Here is a 26,001-nt window from a genome sequence, read left to right as displayed (position 1 = left end):
GTGTCGTGGCAGGCGACAGGCGAATCTGTCCAGTTCGACTGCCTCTCTGTCGTGTTCAAGTGTAAACAATTCGTGCTCTTTACTTCAACGCTGGTTGGTTCGATCCCCAAGTGCCTCTTTATGCCGGTTGGAGAGTGTCTTTGTTTACACACACTGCACAGTGATATGGTGACGTTAAACGGCAATATTACAACGAAGCAATCTTTAAAACGTTGATTTAATGCTGATCAAACGTTGGATAAATGTTCCTTCAGTAAGGTTGGGATGGTGATGGTGGTGATGGCTGGGTGGTGATGGCTGGGTGGTGGTGTGGTGATGGCTGGGTGGTGACGGTGGTGATGGCTGGGTGGTGGTGTGGTGATGGCTGGGTGGTGACGGTGGTGATGGCTGGGTGGTGGTGTGGTGATGGCTGGGTGGTGATGGTGGTAATGGCTGGGTGGTGGTGTGGTGATGGCTGGGTGGTGACGGTGGTGATGGCTGGGTGATGGTGTGGTGATGGCTGGGTGGTGTTGGTGGTGATGGCTGGGTGGTGATGGTGGTGATGGCTGGGTGGTGATGGCTGGGTGGTGATGGCTGGGTGGGGGTGATGGCGATGGCTGGGTGGTGTTGGCTGGGTGGTGATGGTGGTGATGGTGGTGATGGCTGGGTGGTGATGGTGGTGACGGCTGGGTGGTGATGGCTGGGTGGTGATGGTGGTGACGGCTGGGTGGTGACGGCTGGGTGGTGATGGTGGTGATGGCTGGGTGGTGATGGCTGAGTGGTGATGGTGGTGATGGCTGGGTGGTGATGGCAGGGTGGTGACGGTGGTGATGGTTGGGTGGTGGTGATGGCCGAATGGTGATGGTGGTGATGGCTGGGTCGTGATGGTGGTGATGGTTGGGTGGTGATGGTGGTGATGGCTGGGTGGTGATGGTGGTGATGGCTGAGTGGTGATGGTGGTGATGGCTGGGTGATGATGGCTGGGTGGTGACGGTGGTGATGGCTGGGTGGTGATGGCTGAGTGGTGATGGTGGTGATGGTGGTGATGGCTGGGTGATGATGGCTGGGTGGTGACGGTGGTGATGGCTGGGTGGTGATGGTGGTGATGGCTGGGTGGTGACGGTGGTGATGGCTGGGTGGTGACGGTGGTGATGGCTGGGTGGTGACGGTGGTGATGGCTGGGTGGTGATGGCTGGGTGGTGTTGTGGTGATGGCTGGGTGGTGATGGTGGTGATGGCTGGGTGGTGTTGTGGTGATGGCTGGGTGGTGTTGTGGTGATGGTGGTGATGGCTGGGTGGTGATGGTGGTGATGGCTGGGTAGTGATGGTGGTGATGGCTGGGTGGTGATGGCTGGGTGATGATGGTGGTGATGGTGGTGATGGCTGGGTGGTGATGGTGGTGATGGCTGGGTAGTGATGGTGGTGATGGCTGGGTGGTGATGGTGGTGATGGCTGGGTGGTGGTGGTGGTGGTGATGGCTGGGTGGCGATGGTGGTGATGGCTGGTTGGCGATGGTGGTGATGGCTGGGTGGTGATGTTGGTGATGGCTGGGTTGTGATGGTGGTGATGGCTGGGTGGTGATGGTGGTGATGGCTGGGTGGTGGTGGTGGTGATGGCTGGGTGGTGGTGTGGTGATGGCTGGGTGGTAGTGGTGGTGATGGCTGGGTGGTGTGGTGATGGCTGGGTGGTGATGTTGGTGATGGCTGGGTGGTGATGGCTGGTGGTGATGGCTGGGTGGTGTTGGTGGTGATGGTGGTGATGGCTGGGTGGTGATGGTGGTGATGGCTGGGTGGTGATGGCTGGGTGGTGATGGCTGGGTGGTGATGGCTGGGTGGTGATGGTGGTGATGGCTTGGTGGTGATGGTGGTGATGGCTGGGTGGTGATGGTGGTGATGGCTGGGTGGTGATGGTGGTGATGGCTGGGTGGTTGTGGTGGTGATGGCTGGGTGGCGATGGTGGTGATGGCTGGGTGGCGATGGTGGTGCTGGCTGGGTGGCGATGGTGGTGATGGCTGGGTGGCGATGGCTGGGTGGTGATGGCTGGGTGGTGGTGTGGTGATGGCTGGGTGGTGATGTTGGTGATGGCTGGGTGGTGATGGTGGTGATGGCTGGGTGGTGATGGAGGTGATGGCTGGGAGGTGATGGCTGGGTGGTGATGGCTGGGTGGTGATGGCGGTGATGGCTTGGTGGTGATGGTGGTGATGGCTGGGTGGTGATGGGTGGGTGGTTGTGGTGGTGATGGCTGGGTGGCGATGGTGGTGATTTCTGGGTGGCGATGGCTGGGTGGTGATGGTGGTGATGGCTGGGTGGTGGTGTGGTGATGGCTGGGTGGTGATGTTGGTGATGGCTGGGTGGTGATGGCTGGGTGGTGATGGTGGTGATGGCTGGGTGGTGATGGTGGTGATGGCTGGGTGGTGATGGCTGGGTGGTGATGGATGGGTGGTGATGGTGGTGATGGCTGGGTGATGATGGCTGGGTGGTGATGGCTGGGTGGTGATGGCTGGGTGGTGATGGTGGTGATGGCTAGGTGGTGATGGCTGGGTGGTGATGGCGGTGATGGCTGGGTGGTGTTGCGGTGATGGCTGGGTGGTGATGGTGGTGATGGCTGGGTAGTGATGGCTGGGTGGTGGTGTGGTGATGGCTAGGTGGTGATGGCTGGGTGGTGATGGTGGTGATGGAGGGTGGTGATGGTGGTGTTGGCTGGGTGGTGTTGATGGTGATTGCTGGGTGGTGATGGCTGGGTAGTGATGGCTGGGTGGTGATGGCTGGGTGGTGATGGCTGGGTGGTGATGGTGGTGAGGGCTGGGTGGTGATGGTTGGGTGTTGATGGCGGTGATGGCTGGGTGGTGTTGCGGTGATGGCTGGGTGGTGATGGCTGGGTGGTGGTGTGGTGATGGCTGGGTGGTGATGGCTGGGTGGTGATGGTGGTGATGGAGGGTGGTGATGGTGGTGTTGGCTGGGTGGTGTTGGTGGTGATGGCTGGGTGGTGATGGCTGGGTAGTGATGGCTGGGTGGTGGTGTGGTGATGGCTGGGTGGTGATGGCTGGGTGGTGGTGTGGTGATGGCTGGGTGGTGATGGTGGTGATGGAGGGTGGTGATGGTGGTGTTGGCTGGGTGGTGTTGGTGGTGATGGCTGGGTGGTGATGGCTGGGTAGTGATGGCTGGGTGGTGTTGGTGGTGATGGCTGGGTGGTGATGGCTGGGTATTGGTGGTGGTGATGGCTGGGTGGTGATGGTGGTGATTACTGGGTGGTAATGGTGGTGGATGAAGTGGTAGTGGTAGTATAGTAAGGACAGAATGGTGTGGTGGTTGGTTGTGTAAACTGTAGGAGTAGTGTGTGGATGGGTGGAGTTAAGGCGTGCCATAGTGGGGTGGTAGTTGGGGTAGGTGGGGGTTTATAGTGGAGGGGGTATTGGGTGCGGTGTTAGGGTGATAGTAGTTCAAAGGGTGGGTATTTTGGTGATTTTTAAGGTGGTGGTGCTTGTTGTGGTGGAGGTGGTGCAGGTAGTGGTGGTGGTAGTAATGATAGTGGTTGTGATGGTAGTGTGGGGGGAGGTGGTGGCAGTAGTGGTAGTAGTTGTGGTGATAATGATGGTGTTAGTAGCATAGGGGGGTAGTTGAGGGTAGTGGTTGTGGTGGTGGTGAAACAGTGGCAGGTGTTGAATGGCAGCTGTGGTAGTAGATAACCCTGGATGTATAATGCTGCACCTGTTATCCTCCACACCTGCAACCATCCCCCCCACCCCTGTTACCCTCTACACCTGCAATCATCTCCCCACCCCTGTTACCCCCAACACCTACATCCTTCCCCACACCTGTTACCCTCCACACCTGCAACCTTCCCCCACACCTGTTACCCTCCACACCTGCAACCTTCCCCCACACCTGTTACCCTCCACACCTGCAACCTTCCCCCACACCTGTTACCCTCCACACCTGCAACCTTCCCCCACCCCTGTTACCCTCCACACCTGCAACCTTCCCTCACCTTTGTTACCCTCCACACCTGCAACCTTCCCCCCACCCCTGTTACTCCCACACCTGCATCCTTCCCCCACCTGTGTTACCCCCCACACCGACATCCTTTCCCCCATCCCTGTTACCCTCCACACCTGCAACCTTCCCTCACACCGAAATCCTTCCCCCCACCCTTGTTACCCTCCACACCTGCAACCTTCCCCCACACCTGCAACCTTCCCCCACACCTGTTACCCTCCACACCTGCAACCTTCCCTCACCTTTGTTACCCTCCACACCTGCAACCTTCCCCCCACCCCTGTTACCCCCACACCTGCATCCTTCCCCCACCTGTGATACCCCCCCACACCGACATCCTTTCCCCCACCCCTGTTACTCTCCACACCTGCAACCTTCCCTCACACCGACATCCTTCCCCCCACCCTTGTTACCCTCCACACCTGCAACCTTCCCCCACACCTGCAACCTTCCCCCACACCTGTTACCCTCCACACCTGCAACCTTTCCTCACCCCCTGTTACCCTCCACACCTGCAACCTCCCCCCTTCCCACACCTGTTACCTTCCACAACTGCAACCCCCCCCCCTTCTCACACCTGTCACCCCGTGTGGTAAATGTATTATGTGCTTAAATGAACTGTATGACAACCGTATTTGTTCTTTTATTTTCATTTAAATATAATTTAAACAGTTGTATAGATATGAGGAATCTTCCTCATTTTAATGTGATTCCAAAGTTCCGAGTCTTGTTATTGTGCGCTTTGCTTAAGTGAGCAAGCAAACTGTTGACCCATGCATCCTGCACAAGCGAATATGATACATGGGTTAATCAATTAATTTATACCTCGGCAACAGTGCCAAATGACCTTAGACCAGAATTTTACTCCCATAAATTAAAACCTTACTTAAATGATCTACAAGCACTGGATGGTGTAAGTTCAACAGTTAAGTAAATCATTTAGTGTTAGTAACCTAAAGGTTATCTAAAGGATATATCTATACTTATATATAAAGGATATAAGCCTTCGCTGGCTAGGAGTCTTCATTGTGGTCCGCCTTCAGTGTGGACGTTCTAACACGCGTTAGTCTCTAGAGGATGAAACATTTATATCCTGCCGGCATGATAGCTGTTATATACACTAGTGAGGGGTGAGGGTAACAATCATATAACACCTGTTGGCAAGGTATACTTAAAGATCGAAACGAGGATTACGTTATGATTATGGCTCGCATTCCCATAATTGCACTCAACTACCTCCTAACAACTACTCATGAATACGTCTATTTAGGCAAACTACTGCAAAAGATAGTGTGAGGTCTCACTTAACACTACAGTTAGTGTGAGGCGGAGAAATCGACCTGCCATGGTCTTGGTGAATGTTTTATCAAAAACATTCGTAATAACGGATTGACAGAGGAATGAAGTCTGCCTTCACGGGCGCTGCCACCCTCCAAAATCAAGGCCCATTATCAAGTTGAAACAGAGTCACAGTGGGGAAAGGAAGGCTATATAAGACCAGAGAGCAGTTGAGGTGTGAGGTGAGGTTATGTGCATGTGGGGAACATTTTAGCATGAAACACGGAGCTCAAGGCAGCTCCCGAGTGGCCAAAATAACAACAGTGACGTTAATACAACGTCGAATCAACGTTATCAGCGTTCAATTAACGTTACTCTTGCACAGTGTGCCACTGGATCCCTGGAGGCAAGGAGAAACTAAAGAAAAAATGTTAAAATCTTTAGAAGGACGGCACGCATTAGCGTCCCACATGAGTGCCTTAACCCACTGAACCACAATGTTTCGAGCCTCGTCCTTCTTCAATTATTTTAGCAAATATATATATCACGTTATTGTGTTGTGTTAGTGTGAAGAGCGGCTGTCTAAGTTTCGACTTGAGTGTCCAGGACGGCCCGAAACATCGTCATTTTCATTTCGTATATATAGTGGGCCTTCCTAGTTGCCAGATATTTTACTGTGACTTATTCTTCGTATAAGTAAAACACACTTATAAATCGCTAACAGGTGGTTTTCTGGCAAACCAATATGCCGCAGTGACAAATGAGTGACACACATAAGAGTGAATAGTAGATGAGGTACCTAAATGTTACCCAGGTCGGACCCAACTGGGCTAACCCTGACCTGCCTATGACAATTGTAAAGTTTTTAATTAGGCTAGTCCTAAGCGTCTAGACTCTAACTTAGCAGGTATTCCATGACCTGATAATAGCATAAGAACAAGGGATAACCACAGCTAGCTAATTGGTTCATACTAGGAAATAGTGCAGAATATCAACTATTAGCATTAGGTACTAGGACAGGTATGTACTAGTACATACTAGGACTAGTATGAACAAGTACTAATACTAGGACAAATATGTCCAATTTTTAACGGAATCAACCAGTCCATTAAAAATGGCACGTATTAGTTAAGAGGACAGTTTGTACCCAAACACTTTAATTCTCACTGCCTATTAACTCATCTTCCCCATTCACTCATTAACTCATCCCACTAAGAGCAATGCCCAAAGTGTCCACCATCATCGCGTTGGTCGTAGGATGGTCGGTGTTCACCGTACACCTCTATACCTGGTATGTGGGCGACCATCCTAACGACGACGGCGACCATCCTAACAAGGGCGACCATCCAAACAAGGACGACCATCCTAACGATGACGGCGACCATCCTAACAAGGGCGACCATCCAAACAAGGACGACCATCCTAACGACGACGGCTACACCAGTCGTTACGAAGAGGTGTGTTTATAAGAGTATTGTGTGGCTCCCGTGATGCCTGTTGGTGCGTAAACATTGCATTGGTCAGTCACTGAATTATTGGTCAGTGTGGTTGATGAGTCAAGGTGCTATTGTTATGTGACTGTTATTGGTTATTGGACTCACGTGAGTAAAGTCCCTCACCTTAGTCCTTAGGAATATCACAAGTCGAGCGTAAACTGGAGTTATATTTAGCACTTAACATTAGATGAATTAAAGTGATCTTTTCTGGAAACTAATTAGAATAGTTGAAGGTAAGTAATGACATAGTGGTTGTCTTGTGTTAATCGTCTAACTCATTTAAATGCCAACTATTTATGCTGCTCGCTATAACTACCCTTCCATTAACGACCCTTCTCACTAACTACCCTCACACTAACCACCCTAGTTAACGAGTCATAGCCCCAATTCAGGCCACCCTCACTAGACTTGCTAGATACAGCCATGGTAGAGATGAAGGAAGAGATTTATAACTTCAAGGCAGGAACTTTCTCATATTATAATTATTATTGTCACACTCAAGTGTGAACATATTAGAGTTACGCTAAGTGTGAGTCATCACAATCAGGTCAGCACGCTAAGATAGTTGCCGCGGGAGAGTGAACCCTGTACACGGAGTGTGTACAGTGAAATCACATTATGATTTAGAAGCCATGAGCAGGATTCGACCTAGACATCTAACTTACGCCTAACTATACATATAATTTTTATGTATAATAATATTAATTTATATATGCGAACAAACCAATTTTTAATACACAGTGTGTTAAAATTGATTAATGCGTTTGGGGAGGACGGCCGTTGCTTTAAACAGCCTAGTGTGAGGACGGGTTGTTCACCCACGCCAAGTCCATTCCCTCCAGCGGTCGACCCCAAAGACGCGTACATAAATTTTAATATGCTGTTCGTTCAAAACATTATTTTTTTTCAAATATAAGTTAATATTCTTATATATTAGTATATTATGTATATTTAGGCATTGGTTAAGTTAGGTGTTCAGGTTCTGTTGGCAATTATTTGTATTTGTAGTACGTGGGTGAAGCATTTACAGCGTTGTGGTTCGAACAAAAGTCGTCAGCGAAGCACTTGTTCCGGAAGTGTTCGGACGTCATCAGTTGTGAGTCGTGTGTAATGTGTTTTTCATTCATAAATAAGCGGGTTTGGCGGGTGCATGGAATGGACTTTGCCCTGTGTTGTTTTTTTGCTTCCGGTTTGGCTTTTGCTTCACTGACAACTTGTGTTCGAACCTCAACGCTGTAAATGCTTCACCCACGTACTACAAATACAAATAATTGCCAACAGAACCTGAACACCTAACCTAACCAATGCCTAAATATGCGCAATATACACTGTTACACAATATAAATATAAGTTTATATTGTTTATATAACAATATAAACTTATATTTGAGAAAATTCATGTATTGAATGAACAACATGTTAAAATTGATGAATGCATCATTGGGGTCGAACGCTGGATAAAATGGACTTAGTCTGAGGATTGGTGGCACTATCCACCCTCCCTCTAACCACAACCCCCCAAACCGCTTTCATTCTAACCACTTAATATTAGGCCTCTACCTTTCGAACTTTTGGCCAGTAGCTGAACTGTTTTCCAAGTAAAAGAATTTAAGTATCATTATGCTGCAAGAGTGAACAGACAAGTTAATTATTAGCTTCAATTGGTTATTAATGGTTTACTAAGCTCAATCTTTCTTTATTTATTGGCAAACAATGATAATTATTCTGACAGTATAGACGGATGACGCGGTATATCCGTGCACCACACCCTGACCCGCACTTGCACCACACCCTGCGCCACACTTGTCCCACACCCTGCACCACACCCTGCCCCACACTTGTCCCACACCCTGCACCACACCCTGCCCCACACTTGCACCACACCCTGCCCCACACTTGCACCACACCCTGCCCCACACTTGCACCACACCCTGCCCCACACTTGTCCCACACCCTGCACCACACCCTGCCCTACACTTGCACCACACCCTGCCCCCACACTTGCACCACACCCTGCCCCCACACTTGCACCACACCCTGCCCCACACTTGCACCACACCCTGCCCCACACTTGTCCCACACCCTGCCCCACACTTGTCCCACACCCTGCCCCACACTTGTCCCACACCCTGCCCCACACTTGCACCACACCCTGCCCCACACTTGCACCACACCCTGCCCCCACACTTGCACCACACCCTGACCCACACTTGCACCACACCCTGCCCCACACTTGCACCACACCCTGCCCCATACTTGCACCACACCCTGCCCCACACTTGCACCACACCCTGACCCACACTTGCACCACACCCTGACCCATACTTGCACCACACCCTGGCTCACACTTGCACCACACCCTGCCCCACACTTGCACCACACGCTGCTCCACACTTGCACCACACGCTGCCCCACACTTGCACCACATCCTGCCCCACACTTGCACCACACCCTGCCCCACACTAGCACCACACCCTGCCCCACACTTGCACCACACCCTGCCCCACACTAGCACCACACCCTGACCCACACTTGCACCACACCCTGACCCACACTTGCACCACACCCTGTCCCCACACTTGCACCACACCCTGCCCCACACTTGCACCACACCCAGCCCCCACACTTGCACCACACCCTGCCCCACACTTGCGACACACCCTGCCCCCACACTTGCACCACACCCTGCCCCACACTTGCACCACACCCTGACCCACACTTGCACCACACCCTGCCCCCACACTTGCACCACACCCTGCCCCACACTTGCACCACACCCTGACCCACACTTGCACCACACCCTGTCCCCACACTTGCACCACACCCTGACCCACACTTGCACCACACCCTGCCCCCACACTTGCACCACACCCTGACCCACACTTGCACCACACCCTGCCCCACACTTGCACCACACCCTGTCCCCACACTTGCACCACACCATGACCCACACTTGCACCACACCCTGTCCCCACACTTGCACCACACCCTGCCCCACACTTGCACCACACCCTGCCCCCACACTTGCACCACACCCTGCCCCACACTTGCGACACACCCTGCCCCCACACTTGCACCACACCCTGCCCCACACTTGCACCACACCCTGACCCACACTTGCACCACACCCTGACCCACACTTGCACCACACCCTGCCCCCACACTTGCACCACACCCTGCCCCACACTTGCACCACACCCTGACCCACACTTGCACCACACCCTGTCCCCACACTTGCACCACACCCTGACCCACACTTGCACCACACCCTGCCCCCACACTTGCACCACACCCTGACCCACACTTGCACCACACCCTGCCCCACACTTGCACCACACCCTGTCCCCACACTTGCACCACACCCTGCCCCACACTTGCACCACACCCTGCCCCCACACTTGCACCACACCCTGACCCACACTTGCACCACACCCTGCCCCACACTTGCACCACACCCTGTCCCCACACTTGCACCACACCATGACCCACACTTGCACCACACCCTGTCCCCACACTTGCACCACACCCTGCCCCACACTTGCACCACACCCTGCCCCCACACTTGCACCACACCCTGCCCCACACTTGCGACACACCCTGCCCCCACACTTGCACCACACCCTGCCCCACACTTGCACCACACCCTGACCCACACTTGCACCACACCCTGACCCACACTTGCACCACACCCTGCCCCCACACTTGCACCACACCCTGCCCCACACTTGCACCACACCCTGACCCACACTTGCACCACACCCTGTCCCCACACTTGCACCACACCCTGACCCACACTTGCACCACACCCTGCCCCCACACTTGCACCACACCCTGACCCACACTTGCACCACACCCTGCCCCACACTTGCACCACACCCTGTCCCCACACTTGCACCACACCCTGCCCCACACTTGCACCACACCCTGCCCCCACACTTGCACCACACCCTGCCCCACACTTGCGACACACCCTGCCCCCACACTTGCGACACACCCTGCCCCCACACTTGCACCACACCCTGACCCACACTTGCACCACACCCTGACCCATACTTGCACCATACCCTGCCCCACACTTGCACAACACCCTGCCCCACACTTGCACCACACCCTGCCCCCACAGTTGCACCACACCCTGCCCCCACACTTGTCCCACACCCTGCCCCACACTTGTCCCACACCCTGCCCCACACTTGTACCACACCCTGCCCCACACTTGTACCACACCCTGCCCCACACTTGCACCACACCCTGACCCACACTTGCACAACACCCTGACCCACACTTGCACCACACCCTGCCCCACACTTGCACCACACCCTGCCCCACACTTGCACCACACCCTGACCCACACTTGCACCACACCCTGCCCCACACTTGCACCACACCCTGCCCCACACTTGCACCACACCCTGCCCCACACTTGCACCACATCTACGCCTTCTGCAGTTTCATTAATTCCTATGCTCCCGCGTGTTCTGTGCCTCAGGGGCGGCGACAGAGGGCGCCACAGAGGCAGCACCAGAGGAAGCTGCCCGGGAAGCTTCTCTGTGGGGAGAGCGGGGCGCCGCGCACGGGCAGGCTCTGTCTTAGCAACACAAGTCTCCTTGTCGACGGTAACAACTTGTGGAGTGCCAAGGTAACTACATATAGTGCCAAGGTAACTACATATACTGCCAAGGTAACTGCATATAGTGCCAAGGTAACTACATATAGTGCCAAGGTAACTACATATAGTGCCAAGGTAACTACATATAGTGCCAAGGTAACTGCATATAGTGCCAAGGTAACTACATATAGTGCCAAGGTAACTACATGTAGTGCCAAGGTAACTGCATATAGTGCCAAGGTAACTACATATAGTGCCAAGGTAACTGCATATAGTGCCAAGGTAACTACATATAGTGCCAAGGTAACTGCATATAGTGCCTAGGTAACTACATATAGTGCCAAGGTAACTACATGTAGTGCCAAAGTAACTACATACAGTGATAAGGTAACTACATATAGAGTGTAAAGGTAAATACATATAATGCCAAGATAACCACATACAGAGTGTCAAAGTAACTACATATAGTGACAAGGTAATTACATGCAGAGTGCCAAGTTTCATATACCTTTCAGTTACATTGCTTTAGTTCCGATGATGAACGGTCTCCTGGTTGGTGGTCTGGTCAACCAGGCTGTTTGACTCAGCTGCTCGCATCCTGACGTTAATTATCTAGACAGGTCCCTCGGTTATTACTTCCTTATCCCTTGGAAAAAGGATCCTGTGCCAGGAATCATCAAGCATTTACTTTTCCTCATACGAAACCTGTACATCTTTCATCGTGGCGACTTAGTCTGTATTATTAAACAGTTTACGAATTAGAAGACTTCACAAACCGAGGTTATTATTGTTAACAACCTAGTAGTGTTTTCGAGCTCATAAACTGTTTAATAAACGTACAAACAAGTCGTAATTATTGAGAAAAGATGTACGGGTTTCGTAAGTGTTTTATGTATCCTGGCCCTAGTTTCTTAGACTGACGGTAAATGTTTCCTTAAATAACATCAGACACTATATATACGAAATAAACTCAGTGAAATGTTTCAAGCAGAAGCCCAGCAAGCGCAGGACTGGGGCAGTTTCATGTAAATAGGAGATATCTCGCATAGGCAAATAATCCTGTTCAAGATTCCTACGTACTAAAGTCTTACATCAGTTTTTAATGAACATCCCCCTATTACCCAACTTCCAAACCATCAGTAAAGAGTGATGGTCTTTACTGACGGTTTACTGAGATTAAGGAACCAATCTCTCCTGTGTTTCTCGCAGCTGTGCGCGGGCTTGGAGCAGCTCTTCGGCAACACCACCGTGGCCGACCTCGGGGCGGGCCTGGGCCACTACGGCAGGTGCTTCCTCCGCAGGTCAGAGGGCATACTGAACCACCCCAACAAGGTGGAGATTGAAAATATCAACAAAGATTACCTGCACCAAATGGACATGGCCGGGCTTCTTGGCACCCCTCGGGTCATCCACTCATGGAACGGTAAATAGTTTGCTTCGTGATCCAACCCGTCCTCTTAAAGATAACGTCACTTTTGGCTCGTATGCGAGCTATGGCCAAATTTGGACGTAATTTGACATGAAATCGACTCACAAAAGTGACGTACTGTTCCGTTTTCTGTTTGAGTCGTCCGGCTTACTCTGCCAGCTTAGAAAAGGATTCTTTCCATTAATTTTTTCATAACGTTTTGAAACTTTATGAGAATTTACTCCACTTTGTAATTTGAACGTTGAGGACCATAACGTACAAAATGAGACGTATTAGCGGAAAGGATTGATTGGTTAACTGTCTCGTTATAAGAACAGAGAAAACTACGGGCTCACCATAGCCCATGCTGCTCGGAACTTTATGTTCCAGGTAGCGAATCTTTAACAACAACAACAAGAACAGAGAATTGCAAATTGCAGATTAGCAGGTCCCTTGAGAAACAAATTTCCAGCACGAAACAGCTGACGATGCATCAAACATTTACCCATGCACTTACGAAACTTGTACATCCTTCAATCATGACGGCTTTGTTTACACTTACTAAACACTTTCTGACTTGCGAAGCACTATGAGGTTATTTATAACAATAATGACCTTTGGTTGTGAAGAATCGAAGCTCGTAGCTGATGACCAACACCGAGCACTGGTGGTGACTGACAGGCTGTCAAGATCTACTTAAGAACTGTGATCTTTTTCAACCTGTCCTCTAAAAAAGAACGTCGCTTTTGGCCGTTTGCCCGTATGGCCGAATAGGGACGTAATTTGAAAATGAAAAAAAATGAATATAAATTTTGGATTATTTTTTCAACAACAGTAAGTTAAGGGTCCTCTGATAGGTTAGGTGGGCAGGAAATTCTCATAAAGTTTCAAAACGGAATGAAAAACGTTAATGGAAAGAATTCTTTTCTAAGCTGGCAGAGTAAGCCGGACGACTCAAACAGAAAACGGAACAGTACGTCACTTTTGTGAGTCGATTTCATTTCAAATTACGTCCAAATTTGGCCATAGCGCGCATACGAGCCAAAAGTGACGTTTTTTTTAAGAGGACGGATTGCAGTGACAGCATAGTACTTTGCTGTATTTGAGCAAAGCGCCTCACAAATACCCACGTTTTCTATGCATTTGTAGGTTAGGTAGGTTGCTTCGTTTCGTACGTTCCTGCTTAGGTTAGCACTTCGTGTTCTGTACGTTGTAGCACGTCAAGATGACTGACTGAATAAACAGCAAGGTGCACAAGGTATGGAGTATAAGACTTCAACACATTTACTTGCACTCAATATACCTTGCCACTGAATTTTTAAAAGACAAAGGCAGTGGACGTATATACTGTGACTCGCAGAGTGCACTCCTGGCATTGAACGCACATAGTAGTGACACCCAGAAAATAGTCAGTGATATTCGAATGAATGTTTTAGCTGCTAAAGAAAACAGATTTGAAAATAAATTCCTATGGATACCATCACATGTTGACATGTCAAGGCATGACATGGCGTTGATATGCTTGCAAAGACAGCCTGTAGAAAACCAGTGGTAGAAATTGATATGGGTATTTCATTAGCAGTGACAAAGAGAATACTTAAACAAAATATCTAATGAAAATCTCACCGACCTAACAAATTCACAAAGACCTGAAAGTTGTAGCATTAAATATTATGATAGATATCGTGAGGAGACAATCTCATATGGGACAAATAGAACAAGAACCCGGCAATGTGATGTTATAGTGGCCAGAATCCGCCTGGGATATAGACGTATCTGGCAGCTTTCTCAAAACCCAAATGTCGAGTACACATTGTGTCATTTTTGTGAAAGAGAAAACTTGCACTCCCTTGAACATTATATTGTATAATATCCCATATTGACTGACTTTCGCCCTCCTGGGCTGAGGTATACTGAACTCTGTAACTACTATATGAGTACTGGAACACTTGATATATTGGACTTGTACCCAAGATTGACCATGTAATATATCAATTATACAATGTATGTATGTGATGTAACTATATAACCTGAGCTTGTAAAAGCACCTTAATCACCTTCAGTGATTAAGAGCTTAATTGCACACTAGTTTCTCTATCAGCTATCTCACCCTGTCAGAGTAAGAGAGACAAATGTATGTGAATGCATGTGTGTGTATATATGTATGTATATATGTACATGTACGTATATGTGTGTGTATGTATATGTATGTGTATAAAGTATTTGTGGAAGCTGATCAGAATTACATTTTACCTTTGTAAATGTACATTAATGACACTATGTAAAAGACACATCGAACACTTTATGTAAGGCATACGTAAATCTGTATATTTATGTATTTACGCATGTAGGTTAGCTTAGCATTTTAAAAGCACCGAATCACCTTCTGTGGTTGATTGTGTGGCCCAACACAACAATCCAACGCAGTCTAAACCAACAATCCAACGCAGTCTAACCCAACCCAACGCAGTCTAACCCAACAACCCAACGTAGTCTAACCAACCAACCCAACGCAGTCTAACCCAACCACCCAACGAAGTCTAACCTAACAACCCAACGCAGTCTAACCCAACAACCCAACGCAGTCTAACCTAACAACCCAACGCAGTCTAACCTAACAACCCAACGCAGTCTAACCCAACCACCCAACGTAGTCTAACCCAACCACCCAACGCAATCTAACCTAACAACCCAACGCAGTCTAACCTAACAACCCAACTCAGTCTAACCCAACAACCCAACGCAGTCTAACCTAACAACCCAACGCAGTCTAACCCAACCACCCAACGCAGTCTAACCTAACAACCCAACGCAGTCTAACCCAACAACACAACGCAGTCTAACCCAACAACCCAACGCAGTCTAACCCAACAACCCAACGCAGTATAACCTAACAACCCAACGTAGTCTAACCAACCAACCCAACGCAGTCTAACCCAACCACCCAACGCAGTCTAACCTAACAACCCAACGCAGTCTAACCCAACAACCCAACGCAGTCTAACCCAACCACCCAACAACCCAACGCAGTCTAACCTAACAACCCAACGCAGTCTAACCCAACCACCCAACGCAATCTAACCTAACAACCCAACGCAGTCTAACCTAACAACCCAACGCAGTCTAACCCAACCACCCAACGCAGTCTAACCTAACAACCCAACGCAGTCAAACCCAACAACCCAACGCAGTCTAACCCAACAACCCAACGCAGTCTAACCCAACAACTCAACGCAGTCTAACCTAACAACCCAACGCAGTCTAACCTAACAACCCAACGCAGTCTAACCCAATAACCCAATGCAGTCTAACCCAACCCAACGCAGTCTAACCTAACAACCCAACGCAGTCTAACCCAACAACCCAACGCAGTCTAACCAACCAACCCAACGCAGTCTAACCCAACAACCCAACGCAGTCTAACCAACCAACCCAACGCAATCTAACCCAACAACCCAACGCAGTCTAACATAACAACCCAACGCAGTCTAACCCAACAACCCAACGCAGTCTAACCTAACAACCCAACGCAGTCTAACCCAACAACCCAACGCAGTCTAACCCAACAATCCAACGTAGTCTAACCCAACCCAACGCAGTCTAACCTAACAACCCAACGCAGTCTAACCCAACAACCCAACGTAGTCTAACCCAACAACCCAACGCAGTCTAACCTAACAACCCAACGCAGTCTAACCTAACAACCCAACGCAGTCTAACCTAACAACCCAACGCAGTCTAACCCAACAACCCAACGCAGTCTAACCCAACCCAACGCAGTCTAACCTAACAACCCAACGCAGTCTAACCCAACAACCCCACGCAGTCTAACCCAACAACCCAACGCAGTCTAACCCAACAACCCAACGCAGTCTAACCAACCCAACGCCGTCCAACCTAACAACCCAACGCAGTCTAACCCAAGCCAACGCAGTCTAACCTAAAAACCCAACGCAGTCTAACCTAACAACCCAACGCAGTCCAACCTAACAACCCAACGCAGTCTAACCCAACCCAATGCAGTCTAACCAACCAACCCAATGTAGTCTAACCTAACAACCTAACGCAGTCAACCCAACAACCCAACGCAGTCTAACCCAACAACCCAACGCAGTCTAACCCAACAACCCAACGCAGTCTAACCCAACAACCCAACGCAGTCTAACCCAACAACCCAACGCAGTCTAACCTAACAATCCAACGCAGTCTAACCCAACAACCCAACGCAGTTTAACCCAACCCAACGCAGTCTAACCTAACAATCCAACGCAGTCTAACCAAACAATCCAACGCAGTCTAACCCAACAACCCAACGCACTCTAACCCAACAACTTAACACAGTCTAACCCAACCCAGCGCAGTCTAACCCAACAACCCAACGCAGTCTAACCTATCAACCCAACGCAGTCTAACCCAACAACCCAACGCAGTCTAACCCAACAACCCAACGCAGTCTAACCTAACAACCCAACGCAGTCTAACCCAACAACCCAACGCAGTCTAACCTAACAACCCAACGCAGTCTAACCTAACAACCCAACGCAGTCTAACCCAACAACCCAACGCAGTCTAACCCAACAACCCAACGCAGTCTAACCAACCAACCCAACGCAGTCTAACCTAACAACCCAACGCAGTCTAACCCAACAACCCAACGCAGTCTAACCCAACAACCCAACGCAGTCTAACCTAACAACCCAACGCAGTCTAACCCAACAACCCAACGCAGTCTAACCAACCAACCAACTTATTCTAACCTAACAACCCAACGCAGTCTAACCCAACAACCCAACGCAGTCTAACCCAACAACCCAACGCAGTCTAACCCAACAACCCAACGCAGTCTAACCTAACAACCCAACGCAGTCTAACCCAACAACCCAACGCAGTCTAACCCAACAACCCAACGCAGTCTAACCTAACAACCCAACGCAGTCTAACCCAACAACCCAACGCAGTCTAACCTAACAACCCAACGCAGTCTAACCTAACAACCCAACGCAGTCTAACCCAATAACCCAACGCAGTCTAACCCAACAACCCAACGCAGTCTAACCCAACAACCCAACGCAGTCTAACCAACCAACCCAACGCAGTCTAACCTAACAACCCAACGCAGTCTAACCCAACAACCCAACGCAGTCTAACCCAAAAACCCAACGCAGTCTAACCTAACAACCCAACGCAGTCTAACCAAACAACCCATCGCAGTCTAACCAACCAACCCAACGCAGTCTAACCTAACAACCCAACGCAGTCTAACCCAACCCAACGCAGTCTAACCTAAAAACCCAACGCAGTCTAACCTAACAATCCAACGTAGTCTAACCCAACCCAACGCAGTCTAACCAACCAACCCAACGCAGTCTAACCCAACAACCCAACGCAGTCTAACCAACCAACCCAACGCAGTCTAACCCAACAACCCAACGCAGTCTAACCTAACAACCCAACGCAGTCTAACCTAAAAACCCAACGCAGTCTAACCTAACAACCCAACGCAGTCTAACCCAACAACCCAACGCAGTCTAACCAACCAACCGAACGCAGTCTAACCTAACAACCCAGCGCAGTCTAACCCAACAACCCAACGCAGTCTAACCCAACAACCCAACGCAGTCTAACCTAACAACCCAACGCAGTCTAACCCAACAACCCAACGCAGTCTAACCAACCAACCCAACGCAGTCTAACCTAACAACCCAACGCAGTCTAACCCAACCCAACGCAGTCTAACCTAAAAACCCAACGCAGTCTAACCTAACAACCCAACGCAGTCTAACCTAACAACCCAACGCAGTCTAACCAACCAACCCAACGCAGTCTAACCCAACAACCCAACGCAGTCTAACCTAACAACCCAACGCAGTCTAACCTAAAAACCCAACGCAGTCTAACCTAACAACCCAACGCAGTCTAACCCAACAACCCAACGCAGTCTAACCAACCAACCCAACGCAGTCTAACCTAACAACCCAGCGCAGTCTAACCCAACAACCCAACGCAGTCTAACCCAACAACCCAACGCAGTCTAACCTAACAACCCAACGCAGTCTAACCCAACAACCCAACGCAGTCTAACCCAACAACCCAACGCAGTCTAACCTAACAACCCAACGCAGTCTAACCCAACCCAACGCAGTCTAACCTAAAAACCCAACGCAGTCTAACCTAACAACCCAACGCAGTCTAACCTAACAACCCAACGTAGTCTAACCCAACCCAACGCAGTCTAACCAACCAACCCAACGCAGTCTAACCCAACAACCCAACGCAGTCTAACCAACCAACCCAACGCAGTCTAACCCAACAACCCAACGCAGTCTAACCTAAAAACCCAACGCAGTCTAACCTAAAAACCCAACGCAGTCTAACCTAAAAACCCAACGCAGTCTAACCTAGCAACCCAACGCAGTCTAACCCAACGCAGTCTAACCCAACAACCCATCGCAGTCTAACCCAACAACCCAACGCAGTCTAACCCAACAACCCAACGCAGTCTAACCCAACAACCCAACGCAGTCTAACCCAACGCTGTCTAACCTAACAACCCAACGCAGTCAAACCTAAAAACCCAACGCAGTCTAACCCAACCCAACCCAATACAGTCTAACCCAACCCAACAACCCAACCCAACGCAGTCTAACCCAACAACCCAACGCAGTCTAACCCAACAACCCAACGCAGTCTAACCCAACCAAATCGAACATGGTTCGTCAGTTCTAGAAAGACAGGTCAGTACTCTTAGCCCTAGAGTCAGAAAGGTAAATCTTCCACTGTCAGTCCTGTAGTCTGAAAAGAAGGTCAGCACTGCCTGCACTGTGGTCTGAAAGGTATGTTAGAACTGTCAGCCCTGACATAGGGGCCTGACAGCTGAGAGTGGACAGCGCTACGGATTCGTAGTCCTAAGGTTCCGGGTTCGATCACCCATGGAGTCGGAAACAGATGGGGTAGAGTTACTTTCACCCTGATGCATCTGTTCACCTAGCAGTTAATAGGTACCTGGGAGTTAGATAGCTGCTACGGGCTGCTTCCTGGGGGTAACGAAAAGGAGGTCCCGGTCGAGGACCGGGCCACAGGGACGCTAAGCCCCGAAATCATCTCAAGATAACCTGTGGTCTGTTTCTGAAAGGTAGGTCAGCATTATCAGTCCTGTAGTCAGAAAAGAATGTCCGCCTGAAAGGAAGGTCTGCACACTCAACCCCGTAGCCCGAATGGTAGGTCAGCTCCATCAGCCTTGTATTATGAAAGGCAAGTTAGCAATGTCATCCTTGTAGTCAGAAAGGGAGATTTGTCAGCCCTGTAGTGTGTACGTCAGCATGAAATACTGATATAATATTGTTTCAGATAGGGTTGAGTGGAGGCAATAACACGTGGATAGCGCCCTACCCCTCCTACGTGTCTTGGATGAGTGGGAGGGATAGGGCGCCAGTAGCACGTCAGAGTAGCGCAAAGTAGCAGGTCAATGTAGGGCAAAGTAGCAGGTCAATGTAGGGCAAAGTAGCAGGTCAATGTAGGGCAAAGTAGCAGGTCAATGTAGGGCAAAGTAGTGTCTCGGGGAAAGAATGGCACAGTCTATTTACGCTACGCGGGTGACACCATCACAGCTCTCTCCACAGTATCCTCATGACCGGCTCTACTCCTCTCGTGAAGAATTCGGAGCTTAACCCCCAATGTGCACCAGCCCAAAACAGAGACCCTGCAACACCTCTGAGGACTCACTAGGCTAGTCTCCGTTCCCAGAGGGCGGGCGGACCGTAGGAAATGACTCCAATACTCGACACACACTTTAGTAGTCCTCTCGAATATGAGGCTACGTTCCCCGATTCCATTTAATTTTTCTTCTTGTACTTAGTTGCTAATATTCTATCGTCAAGCTTTCACATATATAAGACATAGCATAACTGTAATGCAGGTTCACATAATACAGCGTTTAAAATGTATAAAAAACACATTAACTGACAAGAGAAATACAAAAATAAATATATACTTGTGTGATAATTTCAATCAAATTTACAGTCAACGGCCGCTCTCGACGTTCAATAATACTAACGTTACTCTACTGAATTTGAAAGGACATATCTTTAACACACGTAAAGTTCCAGTAAAATAGTAGAACTTAAAATTAATTTTAAAGATTGTGAAATGTCCAGTGATAATATTGATCATCCAACAAAAAGTTTAGGCTTTACTTAGTTACTAAAATATATAACCACTCAAGCACATGAACATATAATTGCCCTAATTATTTACAAGTATAGTCCCAATACATCCTGTCACATGAATACATATTTATACAATAATAAAATTCGTATAAGTTTCCTTGGGAACTCCTAATCGTCAAAAAGGTGAAAGGAGTGCTGATTACCTACCTAGAATAGGTGATATCAGTGAGCGGCCTGAAGGTCCCATGTGTCGCCAGCTCACTCAAGTTCCGTCACCACATACTCGGCTGATTCCTGGCACCACACGTATCCTCGCTCCTCCTCTTCCTTAACTAGGTATCACACACGTGGCGCCGATCCACCACTGTTTTCTTTGCTGATAATCTCGAAGCCTCTGCCCATTTTGGAGAGTTAGAGGGACGCGCTCTGGAGGACGTCCAACGCTAAAAACAACATTGAATCTTCCCGGTTGCTCCGCGAGATGTACCCTCTCCTGGCAGCTTTAGATCAATGCCTACTGCACTGATTCGCAACCGTGGATGAAAATATTAGTGACCGACTTCAGCAGTTGATTCAATTTTCGATTTTGAGCGCCGTCACAGCCAGTTCACTATTTTCACTGCTTTAAGCCGACAATACCCGTCTCTGTTTTCCTCGCTAACTTCACTGGCCATCATTGGGTTGGCTAATATCGATATACTAATGTCAACAGACTCTTCACAGGCGAAACTAAATGAAACACTCCCTTTCATTTAGGGAGGGAGTGTTTCAACACTCCTGTGTTCAAACTGTCCTGTGGCAGTTAAAATTTCACTTACCTCTTCACAGGCGATAAACAATGGTACACTTTCTTAACGTAGCCTTGGTCGAGTTTCCATTAGCGTCTTGTGTCGAGACTGCCACAGGCTTCGACGGTTAGTCCATTCGCGTTGACTTATCTAGGTCCAAATAAGGGTACTTACAAATCTCAATGAACCCGGCATGCTATAGAGTTCCTAGTACTCTCAGCTGTCCCTTCGACCTTCCTCCAAAAGGCCCACTAGGCGTCTCAGGTGTGGTCGGAGTCTTGTTGCATATCCTCTGAGCTCAACTCGACACCTATGATTCCAATCTGTTGGATTTCAGCGAGAACGCCAAGGTCACAACCTCCCTGCCTTGAGTCTGACTGAACAGTGAATAAATCTTCGCTACCTGGGTCCAGCTCGGTGCTCGCCGATGATGTCACAGTAATCTCGTCGCTGATTGGCTGAGTGCCTGAGTCATCACCACTCACAATTCTCGTTGTGTGAGCTTGAGGCATGTGTCGTCGCACTCCAGTAAGTCCCGTATGTGTCGCCGTCCGTCCGGACGCCATTTTGTTTCGCAATCTGTCACAAATTAGCCCTTACAGCGAAATATTACGCAAGATTGTATATAAGGCTCGTTCTTTTTTATCTTAAATTACAACTTGGGCCGTCTGCGATCTTTCTAGGTGGGGGAAAAATGAATCTTTGAGGTCGGAAAAGACTGTTATTAGACGGCGAGAAGGAAGTCAGAGCTGCGCAAAGTAGTGCATAATAGCAAGTTAGAGTAGGTATTTTTGTTCATTATTAGCATCTCTGTTTTAATAATCTCTGGTCAAGTATATAATAAATATGAGCCAGGATTTGTCATTTTTTTACGAAAACACTTACGAAACTTGTACATCTTTCCCCAACCATTGCGACTTTGTTTACATTGAGCAGTTTATGAGCGTGGAAACTTCACAAACCAAGGCTATTATTGTTACAAACAACCTCGTAGTGCTTCGGAGCTAATACACTGTTTAGTAAATTTAAACAAAGCAGCCATGATTGGGAAAAGATATACAGGTTTCGTAAATGATTGCAAAAATGCTTGATGAATCCTGGGCCTAGTCACAGAAATATGGGAATAGCAAGACTCAAATTAAGTGAAGAATTTACCATTAAATCACACTGAAAGAAAATAAGATTGATCTTATTTACAACATAAATAGATGTAGACTCAGCTGGTTCTCCAGTAAGTTCTCCATGTAGTCGCCAGGTGGCGACTTAGAGCACCTCATTCTCCTGATTTGTCTGCCGCTACTTTTCATAGTACTCATTTTTTTGTACGTTGGGGATCATAGCTTACAAAATGAGCCGTATGAGTTGAAAGAAGAGGGTTAAACTCACTTTAAAATCTTTCCTGTTCCGTTCTAGGATGGGACGGAGCGGCGAACATCGGTGAGTTCACCAATGGGAGGATAGCGTCAGCGGACCTCTCCAGCCCCGCGACCCTCGGGGGTCCCTTCGACTGGGTGATGAGCCTGGAGGTGGGAGAACACATCCCAGAGTCCGGCGAGAAGAACTTCCTGGACAACCTGGTCAAGCACGCCTGCGTGGGTGAGTCGCCCTCCCACGCTCTAGACTCACGTTCTTTCTCTTGTAATCTGTTAAATCGTTTCTCATGAACAATTATGACATCTATTGCAGGGGTGGTAATGTCGTGGGCGACCCAGGGGCAGTCCTGCCTTAACTGCCGCTCCAACCACTATATAGCAAGGAAAATGGGGGTCCGAGGACTGAAGCTCGATATGTACGAAACGGTGAAGCTGCGGACGCTAGCTGACCTTCCTCGTTTCAATAACACTTTAATGGTATTCAGATTTCGAACGCGGAGATGCTGAGGTCTGTTGTACATTCTATGACCATGAGGCGTTGTTTTATCTTCCCCATGCCCACCTCACGCAATTCTTCTCTGCCCAACTCTCCCATGCCCTCCCTCTCAGGCCTACCTCTTCCTTTCCCACCTCTTCCCTGCCCATCTGTTTCCTGCATGCCTATCCTTCCTTCCTTCCCGGAGTCAACATATCGTAAGGTTCGTGGGGTAATCGTAGATTTAGGTTTTATTCACTTGTAAACAGGTTATGTTATTGTAAACAGGTTATGTTAAAATACATGTAAACAGATTTACGAGCTGAGATGTAGCGTGAATAATCTTCATAATACACTGTGTGGACTGAGTGTTTACTTTAAAACTGAAGTTAGTACGTAAATAATAGGTTTTAATGCCGTCATGTGAACTCTATATCTCATAAATTAATTCATTCAATTAAATAATGTAATTAGTGAAGTGAATAAATTTGTAAAATAAGGTTTGACAGCAGTTACGTGAAGCTTTACAACCTTGTCACCTCTCTGCCATTTGAGTCACAAAACAGTAAATAAAAGACTTGTTTATTTATCCCAATTCCAATCTTAACTAAGTGGACTCACTTTACACTGACATGCTCTCAATTTGGCGTCATTTTATTATGTCTCGTGCATAATACAACTATTTTTCATCATCTGAGAGCCGTGTATGCTATTTGTCCGTCTTGTTAATGTCTCAATACAACTATATAATCATGCATTGGTTCCTTACACGTAGCACAGCGCAGCTACTTCTGTGGTTCAAAAGACGCTGTGTCCGAATTACATTAATAACTCACTGTTATGGGGATTTAAGTAATAAAAACGAATAATGACTCACGACAACATTACTCGAACTGTGTAGAGCATCTGTGTGGTCCCCAGCAGCACCACTCATACGGATCATTATATTACTGAAGTTGCAGGCCTAGTATAACCACCAACGAAATGCTTGTGCAAAGTGACAACCTCTTGAAGTGCCACTAAGTGGAAGGGTCTTCCTCTTGAAGTGCCACTAAGTGGAAGGGTCTACCTCTTGAAGTGCCACTAAGTGGAAGGGTCTACCTCTTGAAGTGCCACTAAGTGGAAGGGTCTACCTCTTGAAGTGCCACTAAGTGGAAGGGTCTACCTCTTGAAGTGCCACTAAGTGGAAGGGTCTACCTCTTGAAGTGCCACTAAGTGGAAGGGACAACCTCTTGAAGTGCCACTAAGTGGAAGGGACTGCCTCTTGAAGTGCCACTAAGTGGAAGGGTCTACCTCTTGAAGTGCCACTAAGTGGAAGGGACTACCTCTTGAAGTGCCACTAAGTGGAAGGGTCTGCCTCATGAAGTGCCACTAAGTGGAAGGGTCTACCTCTTGAAGTGCGACTAAGTGGAAGGGTCTACCTCTTGAAGTGCCACTAAGTGGAAGGGACTACCTCTTGAAGTGCCACTAAGTGGAAGGGACTGCCTCTTGAAGTGCCACTAAGTGGAAGGGTCTACTTCTTGAAGTGCCACTAAGTGGAAGGGACTACCTCTTGAAGTGCCACTTCAAGTAGAAGGAACTACCACGTGAAGTGCTACTTTTAGCAAAAGGTTCCTCCATCACCACCCAACCACTTGGGCTGGACGGTAGAATAAAGGTCTCGCGCCATGCAGGTCGGCGATCAATCCCCGACTGTCCAAGTGGTCGGGCACCAATCCCTCCACCCATCCCATCCCAAATCCATATCCTGACCCCTTCCTAGTGCTATATAGTTGTAATGTATTGGCGCTTTCCCCCTCATACTTCCCTTCCCTTCCCCCATCATTATAGCTGTATGGTTAAGCAATTAGATAGTTTATGAGGCTAATGAATTTGATAATCCAGTGTATACTATACATAATTTTCAATACATATTTCAACATTACTTTTAGGGTTAAATATTACGTCATGTAGTGTTGAGGGTTATTGTATAATGTTGACTGTTACTGACCAGTTGACTGTAATTAGTGTAGCCTTATACCAGGTGACTGTAATTAGTGTAGCCTTATACCAGGTGACTGTAATTAGTGTAGCCTTATACCAGGTGACTGTAATTAGTGTAGCCTTATACCAGGTGACTGTAATTAGTGTAGCCTTATACCAGGTGACTGTAATTAGTGTAGCCTTATACCAGGTGACTGTAATTAGTGTAGAGTTATATCATGTGACTGTAATTAGTGTAGCCTTATACCAGGTGACTGTAATTAGTGTAGCCTTATACCAGTTGACTGTAATTAGTGTAGCCTTATACCAGTTGACTGTAATTAGTGTAGTATTACACCAGTTGACTGTAATTAGCGTGGTATTGTACCAGGTGACTGTAATTAGTGTGGCCTTATACCAGGTGACTGTAATTAGTGTAGCCTTATACCAGGTGACTGTAATTAGTGTAGCCTTA

General features: G+C 48.5%; 1 protein-coding gene across 2 annotated transcripts; it reads left to right on the top strand.

The window, feature by feature from the left end:
* LOC123749061 (uncharacterized) lies at positions 1-24,075 on the top strand. 2 transcript variants are annotated; one of them, XM_045731172.2, is made up of 6 exons: positions 1-93; positions 6,468-6,708; positions 11,236-11,385; positions 12,565-12,778; positions 23,130-23,312; positions 23,403-24,075. In XM_045731172.2, exons 2-6 carry the CDS (start codon positions 6,472-6,474, stop codon positions 23,594-23,596), a joined length of 978 nt encoding a protein of 325 aa, XP_045587128.2. In that variant the 5' UTR covers positions 1-93; positions 6,468-6,471; the 3' UTR covers positions 23,597-24,075. The 2 variants fall into 2 exon arrangements, with proteins under 2 accessions (XP_045587128.2, XP_069195062.1); XM_069338961.1 differs by lacking the exon at positions 1-93 and having other exon boundaries at positions 5,114-6,708.
* Positions 24,076-26,001: the final 1,926 nt, after the last annotated feature.

The sequence above is a fragment of the Procambarus clarkii genome, chromosome 40 (assembly GCF_040958095.1).
Source record: "Procambarus clarkii isolate CNS0578487 chromosome 40, FALCON_Pclarkii_2.0, whole genome shotgun sequence".
Classification (NCBI taxonomy): domain Eukaryota; kingdom Metazoa; phylum Arthropoda; class Malacostraca; order Decapoda; family Cambaridae; genus Procambarus; species Procambarus clarkii.
This window is presented reverse-complemented; position numbering and strand designations above follow the sequence as displayed.

Bases quoted from the DNA above. Each gene is read 5' to 3' on its own strand.
- LOC123749061 (XM_045731172.2), top strand. From the start codon at position 6,472: ATGCCCAAAGTGTCCACCATCATCGCGTTGGTCGTAGGATGGTCGGTG. The intron at 12,779-23,129 runs GTAAATAGTTTG...GTTCCGTTCTAG, and splicing joins GGTCATCCACTCATGGAACG to GATGGGACGGAGCGGCGAAC. The intron at 23,313-23,402 runs GTGAGTCGCCCT...CATCTATTGCAG, and splicing joins GGTCAAGCACGCCTGCGTGG to GGGTGGTAATGTCGTGGGCG.